Below are 15,272 nucleotides of genomic sequence, written 5' to 3' on the forward strand. Positions count from 1 at the left end.
TTGTAGTAAAAACAGTAAAGGGTAGTTATGGAACTCAGCCAACACATTACCTAAAATAAACTTAGTCTGAAGAAACCTGATGGTTATTATTGAAAGCTTAAAAACCACTTAAATCTAGCTGTTAATCTAGGCAAGGATCCATAAAGCCCCATACACAGAGCATTACTCACACTTGGAGTCAACTCATCCCATCAGAAATAACCTCATTGACAGTTCAAATGGACACCTTGGTGTCAAATGCTACCTCATATATACCACACTTGCGCTGCTGGTCATTAGCGCTCACCGCTGGCCTTCTGCAGGTTTCTTCCCTGGATCTTGTGAAACTCCGGAACATAGTGAGCCTTAAGTAATCATTATCGGCAATCTTTGCGTCATCCGGGTGTTTTTGTGCTTAATTGTGGGTGTATTTTTGTTGGTTGACGTGCACTTGCTCCAAAGACCATTTTTTGGAATATGACAAAACCCACTTGAAAGTCTTTGTTAATTTGAAATATGTTTATATTTTCCCCGGCTCATACTCATAACATTTCCGGTGAGACCCATTTCCACATGTGTTACTGTTTCTAAAATGCAACACTGTATCCTTATGAGACTATGGATAAAAGTATCAAAATAAAAACTTTTCCTCCATGCATTATTTTTCTAATATCTCGAATTCTAAAAAGAACCACACAAGCCTTCATTGCAGAAGCAATCATGTCTAGCAAACATGACATGAAGTGACGAGGCTATACAGAGGAGAATTCTGCATGCTGGCATCACTAGGTCTGTAGTGGAAGGAAGGATGCCCGCTGTCACTGTGACTGCAAGCCTCATAATATGCCAGAGCTTGCACAATTCAGAGTGCATTTTGTACAATGCACAAAATCAGTGAAAGGGCAGTTCATAATACTGAATTTTGGACCGTCAGAGAGAGGAGAGAGCCTTAAGCTTCAGGTCAGTGTATGGGAAGTCGTGAAATGCAGGAAGAACAACAGAGGAAACGTCTAAGCCAGGGAACCCTTCATTTTTCTTCAACTCTAAAATGCAATTTCTATCACTAAAATGTTGTATGATCACAAAATTTGAATAAAGAATAGAGAATAAGGGGCTTATTTCAATGTTGTTTGCAACGGGACTGATCTCGGGTGGGCGGTCCTGACCGCCTAATCATGATGCAACTGCACTCCCATTACTCGCTGGAAGCTCGTGTTACAGCCGTAAACCGTCGTAACACAAGCTCCCATAGAGGAATGGGAGTCTGTGTTCATCACTGCACCCCGTGGCAGGCACTTCAAGGTGCAGGGATCACTAAGGGGGCAATTATGGTGCCACCTCGGCCCCAAATCGGAGGCCGCAGACAGAAGGGGGCCCTGCTACAGTTCCCCAAACATGCTTTCCGACATGGTTTCCATGTCAGAAAAGCCAGCATACAAACCCTGCCGGAAACCATGCATCGTAATCCAGAAGGCGGAAATGCCTTCCATTTGGATTACAGGCTCGTCTCCGACTGGCAGCCGGGCTCCTGGAACCCGTCGGAAGGCAGCCGGAATGACTGGCCAGTTTCAGTTCCGACCGGCTGTATTGTAATCAGCTAGTCTGAATTGAAACTGATGATCTCGGTCATGAAGCCTCCGCCCTAAGGTCAGAGGCTTTACGACTGAGATCGTAATAGGGCCCTTAATGTGCTGTTTGGCATCTGCAGAACCTTGAGAAGTGTTGCTCTGTTGCCCGGGGATATGGTGTTCTCTGCATCTTATGAGCATATAAAAAGTTTAATAGTCTTTAAATTGATCCACAGACTTGCCAGCGGATGGACAATGCATCCCGCCAACCAGACAGACAGACAGAGGAAACATGAGGATCTGACAGACGAGGAAAAGGAGATTATCAACAGAGTAATCGAACGAGCAGAGAAAATGGAAGAAATGGAGCAGGAGCGTATTGGGTAAGGAAATCACCTGCAACTCAGTTTATGTTGTTTGCTTTATTGCAGCGCATAAAGAGATAGCCTTTAGTTGACAGGAATAAATCATGAAACGCAATCTGAATGTCTAAGGTGCTGTTTTCATGAGGGCGGCAATATGCGCGCCCTCCCGGGAGTAAACTGCGCATCCAGTATATACAGATTGCTCGGGTTAGCTAATGTCTGGTCGCCAACATTTGCAACCCATTCTGTCTACAAACGTTCAAAAATGGTATGCAATGCAATGCTAATGTATATTCTGGGCATTTTCAAACCATGCAGAATACCCAATGCGTTGTGTTAAGTGTGATATGGGGATAATTAGCAGTGAAAAAACACCCTGGAATGTGCATTTGTGCCTGCATATTAAATCTGAGTATGGAGCAAATTGGAGCTGGCACTCAATTCAGTATTTTCACTTGAGTTGGAATCAGGTTCTTAATAATAGTGAAATACTTTTTGACATTCAAAAAAAAAAATTCTGAAAAATTTCCGGAAGGAGGACAAGTATGTGGTATGTCATTCTCCATGTTCTGTACCGCAACGTTTTTTCAAATAGAATTATTTTCAGTGAGACTGACAATAATTGAAATGTACAAAATCTTGAATTATGTGAGAGAATAATGGAGGCTGAAGGATTGAGGTTTGTGTAGAGGTACAGAGGCTTGGCGGGCGTTTTGGGGGAGACAGATTGGTTGTTTCACACCGTATCCTGGAATGAGATGCATAATAACGTGCACCTGGGGTGGTATTATGAATGGGTCGCACTTTCCCTGTTTGTGCCACGCGCACCTTAAAACAGGTGCGCCGGGCGCAAGCCGGGAAGGTGTGCCCTATTACATTGAATGTGCTGCCCCCAGGGCAGCGCATTCAAGTAAAATACGTGTCAAGTTTGAAGCAGCTGTTCCGTGTTTCACTGTGCAGACGGCAACCACCCTGCACATTTAAGAGGATACAGAGATCCCCTTGCAGGTGGGTGCAGTGATTGACTGCACATGGCTGCAAGGGAGTGCCTGGGGGGTCCAAAGGACCCCCTTTCTTTCCTTCAGAGGGCTGCCATCAGGGGCGAACTTACAGTGCACAACGTTTAGGTGACGCACTGTCAGTGCGCCTCTTGACAGGTTTTTTGCCTCAGTGCACGCGTCTATAATAATAAGACGCGGGCGCAGAGGCAAAGGGATTCCCTCATTTGCATGGGGGCGTGAGGGAAGGCCCTCTGGTGTCAGTGCTGGTGCTATATGTGCTCTAGCGCTATCTGTACTACAGAAGGGGCCGCACAAGAGTCTGTGGCTCCTTGTCTAATACCACAGTGCCCGGGGGGCACACAAAGCGGGCACTAGCGCTGTTGTAACCCCAGGCCACTTTTGTAACACGGCCCCTGGTGAGCTGTTTGTAGAATTCAGAAGATGTAGGAAGATAATATATTGCATTTTACCAAATTCAAGTAAAATTACCAACATAGAAAGAATCCCATAAAGCAGTGTCCCCCAAACCGTGCGTCGAGCGGATTTTTGGTGAGTCACGAAATTCCAAGCAATTACGAAAGATGCCTCTAAATTCTGTATTTACCGTGTCACCTTTGCTGCGCTTTTAAGACAGAGGTCAACTATCAGTCTATGTCTTCTGCTGCCTATGTTTTTTAACACGGGGACTGATGTCTACAAACTCCTCTCACTTTGTAGGCAGAGAAAGAAAAGTAAAGAAAAAATGGGAAAATCTTGATGGGGTACATAAAAGGGTGAAAGAAGGGCTGTAGGATACCATTTCCTAACATATAACAAAATGTAAATACCTGTAAATTACCCAGACACATTCAGCAGTTAGGAAAGCAAAAATGAAGACATGCGTTTTGTAATTCTGAAGTGTGACCGGGTGCCTTTTCTGAACTTTAGAAGCTATAAACAATAAATGCAACTATGGTGCAGGTCAAGCAACAAATTATCAATCGATCTTTGAAGTCGTAGAGTGCCACCGATCTCAAAAAACATCTAAGCACTAGAGAATGCGCAGTAGGATTCTTTTGGGAAGAGGGGTGTCTTTAATGCGTTCCGGAAGGGCGGCAGTTCCACGATACTCCTGTGTTCTACCAATAGATTCTACAACTAAGCACAGATGATACTCAGAAATGCTCATCCACTCCATTTCTTAGTCATATGTACACTTACATTTCAAATGTGAAAATGGCTTGGTTTGTGCATATACATCTATAATCTAAAGGTGCAAATGGATTGTTTTGTGCATATACATCTGTAATCTAAAGGTGCAAATGTCTTGGTTTGTGCATATACATCTGTAATCTAAAGGTGCAAATGGATTGTTTTGTGCATATACATCTGTAATCTAAAGGTGCAAATGGATTGTTTTGCATTTTTTAATTCAGTTTATGATTTTTAAAACAGGGTTTTGGACTTTTAGAATTATTAACTTCCCTACCTTTGATGAGAGTAAATCTTCTGCCAAGGTGGACATTCCAGGGCGGGAAAGCCTTGATAAGTTTGTGCACACTCACAAATGTCATGTTTGGGGGTGTTTGCAAACCTTTCCAAAGTTTATTTCCCCCTCACACAATTGTGCATTTACACGTATTGAGAGCAGTAGTAAATCTATGTCGGGGTGTAAATGGAATGTTCCCAATATAGGGGACTTACACATATGTGAATGCACATTATGTGAATGTATGCATGCGAAAAATTCCCTTAGCCATACATATCACTCCATCAAATAATTCCAGGAGTAGACTTGGACACCTGTGCCTGTTGCAGCTTCAGAGTCAAGCTCCTAAGCAACTTGGAAAGAAATGTGATACGTACTGCAGTACTTTTCAACGTTTTCTTTGAATAAGGCGCACGGTGTGTACTTTAATCTTACATGAACATCTTAATGCTGTGCCATGTCTCCGGCCCACTGACACACTCTGGACACCTTTGGCATAAAATATTAGCACCCATTTTGCCGCGTGGTTGCATCGCTCTTTTGTGCAATGCAGCAGTAACTGCACATTTCCCAGTTACGTGATTGGTGTTCGCAAATGTAGCTCCTTGCCTCGCAGTTCGCCAACCCTGTGCTGTAAATGAGCACGCCACTGGCTGCTTCAAGGGGGAGGCCGTCGCATGACTAGCTTCCTAGCCAGCAGCCACTGCATTGCAGTGCTTCCGGGTGAAGGAAACCGGAACCGACAGGCGGGGAGCGCGTGAACTAGCTTCAATGGGCAGGAAGAAATTTAGGAATGGAAATAAACCTCTTGCAGGCTCAATCTCACTCCTGCCTCCCCGCCATCGTCCCCGCACTTCTGCTCGAAGGAGTCTGTGCGTATCACCCCCGCTCCCCCCCTCCCCCCCCCCATATAGTGATGCAAATGAATGCAAATTCCAACCTTTTTCTAATCATTTTCTCTAATATGCGCTTTCATAACCAAAGATGCCGCTCGCTCCTTGCGCCTTATCTGCCCTGCACAGACTGGGGATGAGAATGCAGAGGAAGCTGCTTAAGAATCCCAGCCACTGTGCTCTTCGTTTTCTGAGCTGCCCCTTGAATATTCGGTGATTAATTATTTGGAATTCTCGAGTAAACCGGCAATCCTTGGTTTTTTTTCCTTTCATTGTTCTTCAGGTGCAGTACAATAGGACAGACAGGCCCGATGGCCCAGTAGACACATTCTGCTACTGCAGGCGTCTGGGTTTAAAGCTCATAGCATGAATTGGGGATGTGGGGGCATTCAGGCTATCATCATACTGAGGTCGATACTATGAGCACCACTGAGTTGGGTGCTTGGGGTGAACGTGTGCTTTACAAATATACATTTTAATCTATAGCTGGTGCAGTGAAAAATGTCAGCAAACAGACTGTTCCTGCTATCCCTTGTGCATCGGTCACGTGTGGCGTGAACATAATCATTTGAGCCAATGGACAAAAACAATACATTTTAGTGTGGCAGTAATTTTTTTAATTGGCAAGAAAGATTAAGGCAAGCAATGACTTTTTGATGCATGTTTGGCGCATCTCCTATTCATTTGTGCTTTTTCTGTGTTTAGATAAGACCTGCATGCAGAAAGAAGGCTGGATTGGCAATGCATTTTGAGAAAAGCTTCTGGTAGCCCCTGCCCTTCGTGAATAATGAAGCAAGTGGTCCACACCCCTTGCATTAGCATTCATTCGCTCGCATATACCACGTTGGAGAGGGTCTTCGCTGCAGCGGGTTTTTGAATTTAAGCCTTAAGGTCCTACGCTAGGCAAGAACTCTCATTGTCACACATTGTCAGTTTTTAATGAGCCTTTTGTTATTAGGCAGAGTTTGCTTTTTCATTCTGATTGCCATTAAAAACCCTATCACCTTACACAAGTAGTTAAAATAGCCCATAATCAGCCAATGTTGACTTGAATTGTGTTCTACAAATTGTCATTAATCACCCAGGAAGTAAAGTAATTCATATGTCCCTGGATATCCGGTGTCCTTTCTAGTGCCTTCTCGACTTGTCCAACCTCGAGGTGCTTCTTTGTCAATGAACAAGGTGGTAGGATCAGAGTCCCCATGGATTATCACTTTGTGGAACACAGTAAGAAGATCAATCAATCAATCAATCAAGGGTTAGTAAAGCATGAGGGTCCCAAGGTGCAGGGATTTGGGTGGGGGGCTCCGTTGAGTGCTGGGGTCATCCGAAGAGCCAGGTCTTTAGGTCCTTCCTGAACTGGACTGAAAATGTGTTTTGTTCCACAAGCTAAATCCTAGGCTTGTAGTCCAAGACATTACAAATTCACCTTTTCGCCTGTTGACACAGAGCTGTGTTCCAGCAGCAATCAAGTCACTATGTCAAATTACCTACTGTCCCTGGCAAACTCCTTCCAGTTTCTCTCTGCCAAAGCTTCTGGCCTTTTGCCACCAGTCTTTTGATAGAAACCTCAAGCAGCAATAGCAACTGTGACATATGGTTGTCAGCTTAGGGCTAAAGCGGTTTGACTGAAAATCAATGCGGTCATCTGTAACACAGTTATGCAAAGACGTTTGTGTCAAGTTCAAACATCCACGCATAAAAAATAATAATTACCAACTTCTGTCTATTGCCCTTAATACTACTGCAGAAGGTTTGCTGTGCTTGTGATTGTCATCCTGTCGGCAAGTGGAAAGGTTTACTGATCCTGTCATTCAGGATCAAGGTATTTACACCCACAGATGAGAGTTTTGTGCATGTAAGGTCTACTTAGATGTGCAACTTTTTTATGCAAGTCTAATTCACAAAGCCATTTGCAGGTGTAAGATAAAATAAATTGATTTAGGAGTGCAAATCCACATTTGGTACTTATAAAATATAGACAAACATCAGTTTACTTGCATGCAATATTACACTAGCATTCTGTAATATTACTAGAGTACGTTTTGTGCACACTCACAAGATTGTTACTTTGAGGGTAATCAGAAACTTTTTCTTGACTCAATGTCACACTGGAAATGGTTTGAGATTTTTCTCAGGGGGAGGAGTACATCCATTTTTTAGAGGGGCGTGGCTTGGAAGAGCCCCAACATTGGTGTGGCTGTAGCAGAAAAGGTTAACAAGTGCATATGTACTTAATCAGCAAATATCTTACGAGTTTATGCAAAGCCGGAGATTGGACTATTTGCAACCTAGACTACTTCTATGTAGTTGGATGTGAGAAAGAAGCTACATTGGAATGCTACGTTTATTCCCCATAACCGTAGACAATGAAAAACAGCACTTGCCCTATGAGATTCAGAAATTATTAACTGAAGAGGGGAAGGAAGGGGTCAAATCTTGAATTCCCACAAAGTCAGTCAACCAGTACATGTTTAGACAAGTTAAAAAAAGAAAAATGTGCTCAGCCCAATGGCCATGACTCACAACCAACAGGATTGAAATATGAATAAAGCATTTAAGCAACAACAAAACAATATTAAAGTCAAGAAACAAAAAGTAAAATCCCCAATTTTGAGAAAAGGAAGAAAAACATGAGTAAAAATGACCACAATTAAATAATTAGATAAGCATGCATTCTGGACAAATGAGTTTTTGAAAAAATTGCCATAGATGCCCTTAGGAACAATCAGAATGTTGTAGTCAAAGTTAATCTATGTGCATTGCCAGATGCAACCACCAGAAGGCACACTTCCAGCAGAAGTTACCAGTCTACTGTTTTGTCCAGCACAGGCCAGGATGGTAGGGGCAGCATGGGTTACCTTCCAGGCTGATGGCATTCAAATGCTCCCAAACTTGGGGCACTCTTATAGGGGACCCAGGACATGTATCGAGGTAGAGATAGACTCATCTACCCATCCTTCATGACCACAGCCAGTTGTACAGTCCTCACTGTAGATGCTATATAAATTCACTCCTAATTTCCCAAATGACTGGGAGAGACATCTAGTTTCTTATGTCTCAGTCATTGGGGGAGGAGATGTTGAGGGAGCCAACTCAAATGCTTATTCCAGCCAGGGCTTTCAGCACAAGGCTTAGTGCAAGATGGTCTATTGTTTCTTACTCCAATAATCCTTTTTTTCTGCCTTTTATCTCCTTTTAGCCACAATAGGCCAACTGGTTTGACCCTTGTGAAGCACGCCTAGAGCTGGGATACAAGGGAGAGCAGGTCCAGACCACTGTCCTCTTCCAGGCAGGCAAAGCAACGGGTTCACCCTTTTCTGTTCTTTCTACAAGTAGAGTAGTGTTTTGAGGTGCTCAATATGGGACTCTTTTCTTAGAGTGGCCACTAGCTAGTGAGTGGTGATAACTCCTAATCTAGTCCTACGGAAATTCCCACATACTAGTCGGCCTTAATTTGCAGCACTTTGTGCAATTGTACTGTGAGCAACCACAGGAAAACTTGCTCTTGGGTCTTCCAAGATGGCCGGATTCTCGTACCAGATACTGACAATCTGAATGCCCACCAGGGATTGTTTTACTGAAATGAGGAAATATCCCAGTCTGTTTAAGGGGAGTTCCTCTTTTATTGTAAGTAGAAACAGCTTAGCTGGGAACAGGCCACCCTCCAAGACCTTCTTCACACCTGTACATAGAGCTTAAACACATCTGTGTACATCAGGATGAAGTGGGCCAAGTGTGAAGTGAGGTGGCAAAGCTAGAAAGAGGAGAAGCAAAGAGTGTGATGGAGCTAAGTGAGGTGGTAAGTCAAAACAGATAATCAGGGGTGTGTCGAAGGAGAACAGAGTTTTAAAGACAGGAATTTGTAGGCACCTATGGAGAGACAAATTAGCATAGTAAATTTAGGTACAGCTTGTACAAACGGGTTGTCAGATTTATTTTAGAAAATTGTGAGTCTCAGCGCCATGTCAATTTAAACAAAACAACAAACATCCCATTTTAGAGCCAAAGGTAGAAAATTAAACCGCTCCTATCTATAATCCAGAACAGCAGTATTAAACCAGATCCTTCCCACTACAGCAAATTGTACTCGCATGTTCCATTTCGCAAGCCACAGCACAACATGTACACATTTCATCTATGCCACAGTTTACTGCCCATCTCTCTTGGTCAGCATGATGTGAGATCCTAGAATCCCTGCTTGCAGTACTAACCCAGGCACACTATTCCAATTTTATATGGAGCAAGTGAAATTACAGTTAGATATTTTGTAGGAACTCCATACAGGAAAATTAATTAAGGCAGTAAAAGATAGGGATGAGTGACTGGAAAAAAAGAGGTGAATGTTGTTAACTCCACTCATCATTTGGTAAGCGGGCGAATAACTTGCTACTACTTTATGGGAGGGAAAGTCCTAGAATTCAAAATATAGATTTGTAGAATTTATTTCATATTTTGGAGGTTTCATCTTTGTTAAGCTTATATTTGAGGGAGTAAATGACTTCAATGGCAAAAATATGTTAAATCTATGTGTTAGGAGAGATGCTGTTTGACTTTATTAGAGAGGTAATTGAATGGAAGCAAAGCAACTGAAAGGGTTTGTAAGAGTGCCAAATCTGAGTAGAGGACGTCAAGGGAAATGCTCAGGGAGACGTTCAAAGCCAGCAGAGAGCACATGTTGGTAATTAGAACGTGTGCTGTGGCTTGTCAGAGAAATGGCTAATAACTTGCCTTTATTATACTGTTTTTAAGCACACAAAATATAAAAATAATGTAAAAGAAACTGTCCGCCAATTTGAAAGAACCTTTGAAGTAAAATTGGCAGGAAGTGATGTTTTAAATATTCTGCAATCTAAGGTAGTATTTGATTTTGTAGCTCCCATTTGCTTTCAGGCTTCCTTGCAGTTACTGTCTCCAAATCGTCCAAGCAGGGCTTCCCCGAAGGACTGTTCTTGTAACTTGGATCCCAGAAGGCAGAGTGTGTGCAGCTAGTATCATGAGCAGGATAAGGGAGTCGTGAATGTTTCTTCTATGAGCAAACATGTTTTGTGACTTCTCTTGAGAAAACCTAGTTTAATGTATTGAGCATCGCTAATTTGTGACTAGAAAAAACAAGTTCACTTTCAATTAATTGCACTCCCTACATATGTTTTAGGAAAACCGTATTTATAACAACCACTTTTCTTAAGTTGAATAATTTTTGTCTAAAAAATGTATATGCCACCAATACAATCAAAATATTCAATATATCATTAGGGAACTCTAATAATATCACTAATATTAAATATGGAAGAATATAAAACATTAAAACACGTATAAAATAAAGCTGTTAGTATATTAGTAACCTTTTAGATGAAAAAGAACAATTTTAGATAAACCATAAAGAGATAAAGAGCAAACGAATAAGAAAGTAGAAGAGAGGAACGGATAGAAGACGAGAAAGCAGAAGTAGTAAAGAGAAATGTGTAAAATAATGATGATTTACTATAGAAATACCTATGTATATTTTGCACATTAATATGAAAATAGTACTTAAAGTAGGTTTAGAAATCTCTTTATATGTAAGTAATCTTTGGGAACCATTCACACAGGATCTATTACAAAAAAGCATTGGCAACACCAATAGGTCTTGCATTTGTGGCTATTGGCTATGCCAATGGTTTTTGCCATATTGCACAGCATCAGCAATGCTGTGTGGTGTAGCTAAAAGTGTAGGGTGTGGGAAGCACATGAGCAATGCCTCAAAAACACAGACACTCTGATGGAGTGCTTAACACAAAAACAAGAATAGTGCTTGAAAAGCAAGCAGTGCAAGCAGAAGTGCCAGCCAATTGAAGCAATGGTGAAGAGGCAATGGATCATGGGAGAGTCAACCACAAGATTGACAAGCTAGGATACAAATAAGAAGCAGGCAAATGAGAGTGACAGGAAAGCCAAACAATATTAAGCAAAGGGCCGACTTCAAACCCCTTTGTTTTTACTACCTCGCAATATGGAACGCACAACACAAGCCCTGTCTAGAAGGTTCAATCTAAAAAATAATGAATAGTGGCCACATTACCTCTATCTTTTCTTTTGGATCCATTTGTCTATTTTAACAATTCCATTTATCAGATATATGGTTTCTCTACTATTTGTTGCATTCAAATTGCAATATTTAAATCTGGGATTTTCTCTTTGCCTAAGAGGTTGTTCCATAATTCTAATAAACTGCAATACATTTTTATTATAACAAAATGAAACATTGGTATTTCCAATTACATTTTCTCCCATACGTCCAACTGAAATGTTATAACATTTTGACAATCAAAGAATAAATGTACCAGTATTCTTTTACATGACAAACGTAATCATCTGGAGGTAACTGTAGTTTAATTAACAATGAAGGTGTGAAAAAGGCCCTTGTATAAAGAAAAACAGCATTTTAGATGTACTAGCCAATCTTGGGCAGAATAATTTTTCTTTCATACGGAGTTTGGCGCAACTGACGAATCAACATTTACATCAGATGGCCATAATTGTTAATTTTTAGTTTTTATTCCTTCATTTTTATTGTTGCATAATGCAACATAAATCTTTGAAACTTAAAGAGATATAGAATAATGCATTAAATTAAGGTACAGCTCATCCCAAGAAGTATGATCAAGATTAGGAAGATGTACGCCAATCAATACTATAACCAATTTATAATTTTTACAGAAAGGAGGAAGCTCATAAATATTTTGTAACTCAAGAAATGAGATTATGTTATATTGATACAATTAGGAAACCAGAAAAACTTCTCTACTCTCCCAATCTTCCCCCAAAATTGTTCTTAATATTCCTATTATGTCATGAAGATGATTCAAGAAATTGGGATTTATTTAGAACGCCTAAGGAAATAGCCGAATTGAAATTAGAGGAAAACAACCAATACTGAGCCTGTTTGAAAGACAAAAGCTAAGGGGCTGATTATGACTTTGGTGGTCCTGGAGCGGGCTGCCACGCCAGCTTCCCGCTCCCAGAGCACCAAAGTTGACCGCCAGCTGCCAGATTACGAGTTTCCTCGTTGTCTGGTTGGCGGCGCGGAGGTCCCATTGCGGTGCCTATTGAAAAGCTGCAGCAATGGGAGCGCCTAAGGCTGTTCCTGCATGGTATGGTCTGTGCAGTCCATGCCGTGCAGGATAGGGGGGGTGCACGCAGAAAGGGGGGCACAAAATGTGCCCTCCGGAATGCATCCCCTTGCACAGGTGCAACAGGGTGCCCTATAGGGCTCCCTTTGTATTCCCACCTCTAGACTTTTCATGGCGGGCTCATCACAATGAAAAGGCTGAGGTTGGTGAAACTCGTAATATGCTTGGCTGTGCCGCTGGAGCACCGCCAAGCATATTGCTTCCCCAGACCGCCAGTTCCCCGGAGTTCTGACCGCCGTACTCTTAATATGGCAGTCGGACCGCTGGTGTGGCGACCGCCACCCCACCTCCACCATGAGTTTAGCAGTCCTATGGCCCGCCAAACTCTTAATCAGGCCCTAAGTGATTTAGAAACAAATTGGGAAGTTGAACACCATCTTGTTCTCTAGATTGTTTCAGTTTACTCAATTGAATCCTATGTTTTCCTCACTTCCCGAGAAACTTTGGTAGGCAGGAATCAATATTCTGAAGAAAGCTATCAAGAATTTTACTTGGTAATATAGAAAAGCTTTACAATATAACAGTGAGAAACACACTTTTTTTAAACTATCTAATTGCCCTTATGGAAGGAAATAATGGAGACCAATTTTAAATTAACATCTCAATCTTCTTTTTGGTAACTTGTTGATTTATTTTAACTGTATCTTTAACATTACTAGTAAACCATGAACCAAGGTATTTCATGTTATTCCTATTTCAAAGTATTCCAAAATCATTACATTCATCTGTTAAACAATATTTATTTAAGGGAATGATTTTTGATTATCCCTATTCACCCTATAATTTAATATTTTAGAAAAAATGTCAGCATTCTTTAAAAAAAAAAAGGCACAAAATCCTTTATATTATTCAAATAAATGAACACTTCATCCACATAAGCAAAGTATTTAATTTGTTTCGCTTCATAAAAAAAACTTCCAATAAAAATCTTCTGATTTACCTTGGCTAAAAAGGGTTAAAAGGATCTAGAGCCAAAATAAAAAGTAACAGGGAAAGACGAGTACCTGACAAGTACCTCTATGTAATGAACAAAAGGTGACAGTCAACCATTTATTGATAGAGCAGCTTTGGAATTGGAATACACTATATGAATCATATTTATAAATGTCATCCAATTCCATGCCATTGAAGAGCTTTAAACATACATTTGCAACCCAAGTGGTCAAAAGCCTTTTCTGCATCTAATATGATTACTGCAAAAGGAAATTTGTACTTGTAATATTCAAAAGCATTCGAACATTTACAGAAGATAATCTGCTCGCAATAAATCCTGTTTTTTCATTTTTAATCACACAATTTAGAAATTATTCCAATTGCAGGTCCACATTCTTTGCATATACCTTTCAATCCATATTTGTAGTTTGAAAGGTTTTACAGGGGTTACATCCTTGTCTAACTTAGGAAAGAAACATGTACCTGCTTCAGTGAAGGATTAAAATGAATTCCCAGAAGATAAAAAGATGTAAAAGAAATAAAATAACAGACAAGGTACACAGTGTAAAAAAGAAAGTGTTAAGAGTAAAGGGGAAATCCATGTGGTCCAGGGGCTATAATTTTTGTTAACAGTTATGTAGCCTTTATAGCTTTATTTAATGTTATTTCCTGTTTCGGCAGAGATAGATCTAAATATGGGTATTATACTGTTGAAATTGAATTAAAGTAGGTATCCATGTTGGTTTCAGAGATTCCTGAATCCTGTGTATACAATTGCTCAGCAGTGCACTGAACCAACATGCAATAAAGATTTATATACGAGTGCTGTGGCTGCCAAAAACCTTGTCCACTGCTCAGATCAGAATAGAACTTGTCCTTTTTGACCATCAAGCGGAAGGTGCCAGAGCTTTCCTCAATCTATGTCATGAGCTGAGAAGGGCCAGAGTGCACTTTCTGGAGGCCCTACTATGGGCCGATATCAGCTCCAGTGGGCCAGCCAGGTCACACCATCTGTTCTTAAATGATTGTGTGCAGCTACTGTCCGTGAATGAACTGTGGGACTTAAATCCAAGTCAATCGGCCTGCAAATTAAGCATTAAGAAAAATTTCCATCTTTGGTCCTACCACGCAGACAGAGCAACACCAGCCAAATGCAAGCATGCATGGGCAGTTTTTAATTCATACCAGCCGGCGTCCCCATCCTCATATCTTGTCTGAACACACTCCAACCATTTGAAGCTAAGACTTATAAAATAGCCCTGTTGTACAAACTGCGGCCTCCTCTGGGGCTATCCCAAAGGTTGGGGCGGCCACAGTGGGGGTCTCAGCAAAATCTAACGCAGCACTGGGTAACATTGCCCATCCAGTGATGACTGCGGGGTTTGTGGGCCCAAGTACAAGCGGTACCACTATGATAAATAAACTTAGCGATAATAACTGTACTGGTACTAGTAATACTAAATCTGGCAAAATAACTTCAATTCACACTTCTCAACCAAGAAATGCCCCAAGCATCGTGCCTGTCCCCATTCCTAATTTACCCCCTGACTGCCAACCATTTGTGGCAGTACTTACTGGGGTCCCTGTGCTGAAACCAGGCAAACAGGAGTCTTATGCCGAACTCAAGAATAAAATCTTATTTTGGCTGAAAGAAAATAGACCTCTCCCTAGTTCACTGGGTGGTCGGGTTATCCATGTGAGGAGGGTTAGCTGGTTAGGCACCCGGCCCAAAGATATAATGGGGGACTGCATTATAGTCAATTTTGAAGACCCCAGGGTAGCCACCTATGTTTGCAGCTTTAATAATAGTGAGGGAAGTATGGGCTCCAATATAGGAATTGGTACACGTGACCTTAGTTTTTTTAATCACCATGCAGCCCCTGTACGGTCTGC

At 41.3% G+C, this 15,272-nt stretch overlaps 1 protein-coding gene across 1 annotated transcript in view; it reads left to right on the forward strand.

Annotated features, from left to right (window-relative positions):
* RPH3A (rabphilin 3A) overlaps nt 1–15,272 on the forward strand; it is an 889,811-nt gene that overhangs the window by 356,146 nt on the left and 518,393 nt on the right. Inside the window, exon 3 of the mRNA XM_085633027.1 lies at nt 1,784–1,930. Coding sequence (XP_085489153.1) covers nt 1,784–1,930 — 147 coding nt within the window. The remainder of the gene's footprint in view (nt 1–1,783; nt 1,931–15,272) is intronic.

The sequence above is a fragment of the Triturus cristatus genome, chromosome 11, assembly GCF_964204655.1.
Source record: "Triturus cristatus chromosome 11, aTriCri1.1, whole genome shotgun sequence".
NCBI lineage: Eukaryota > Metazoa > Chordata > Amphibia > Caudata > Salamandridae > Triturus > Triturus cristatus.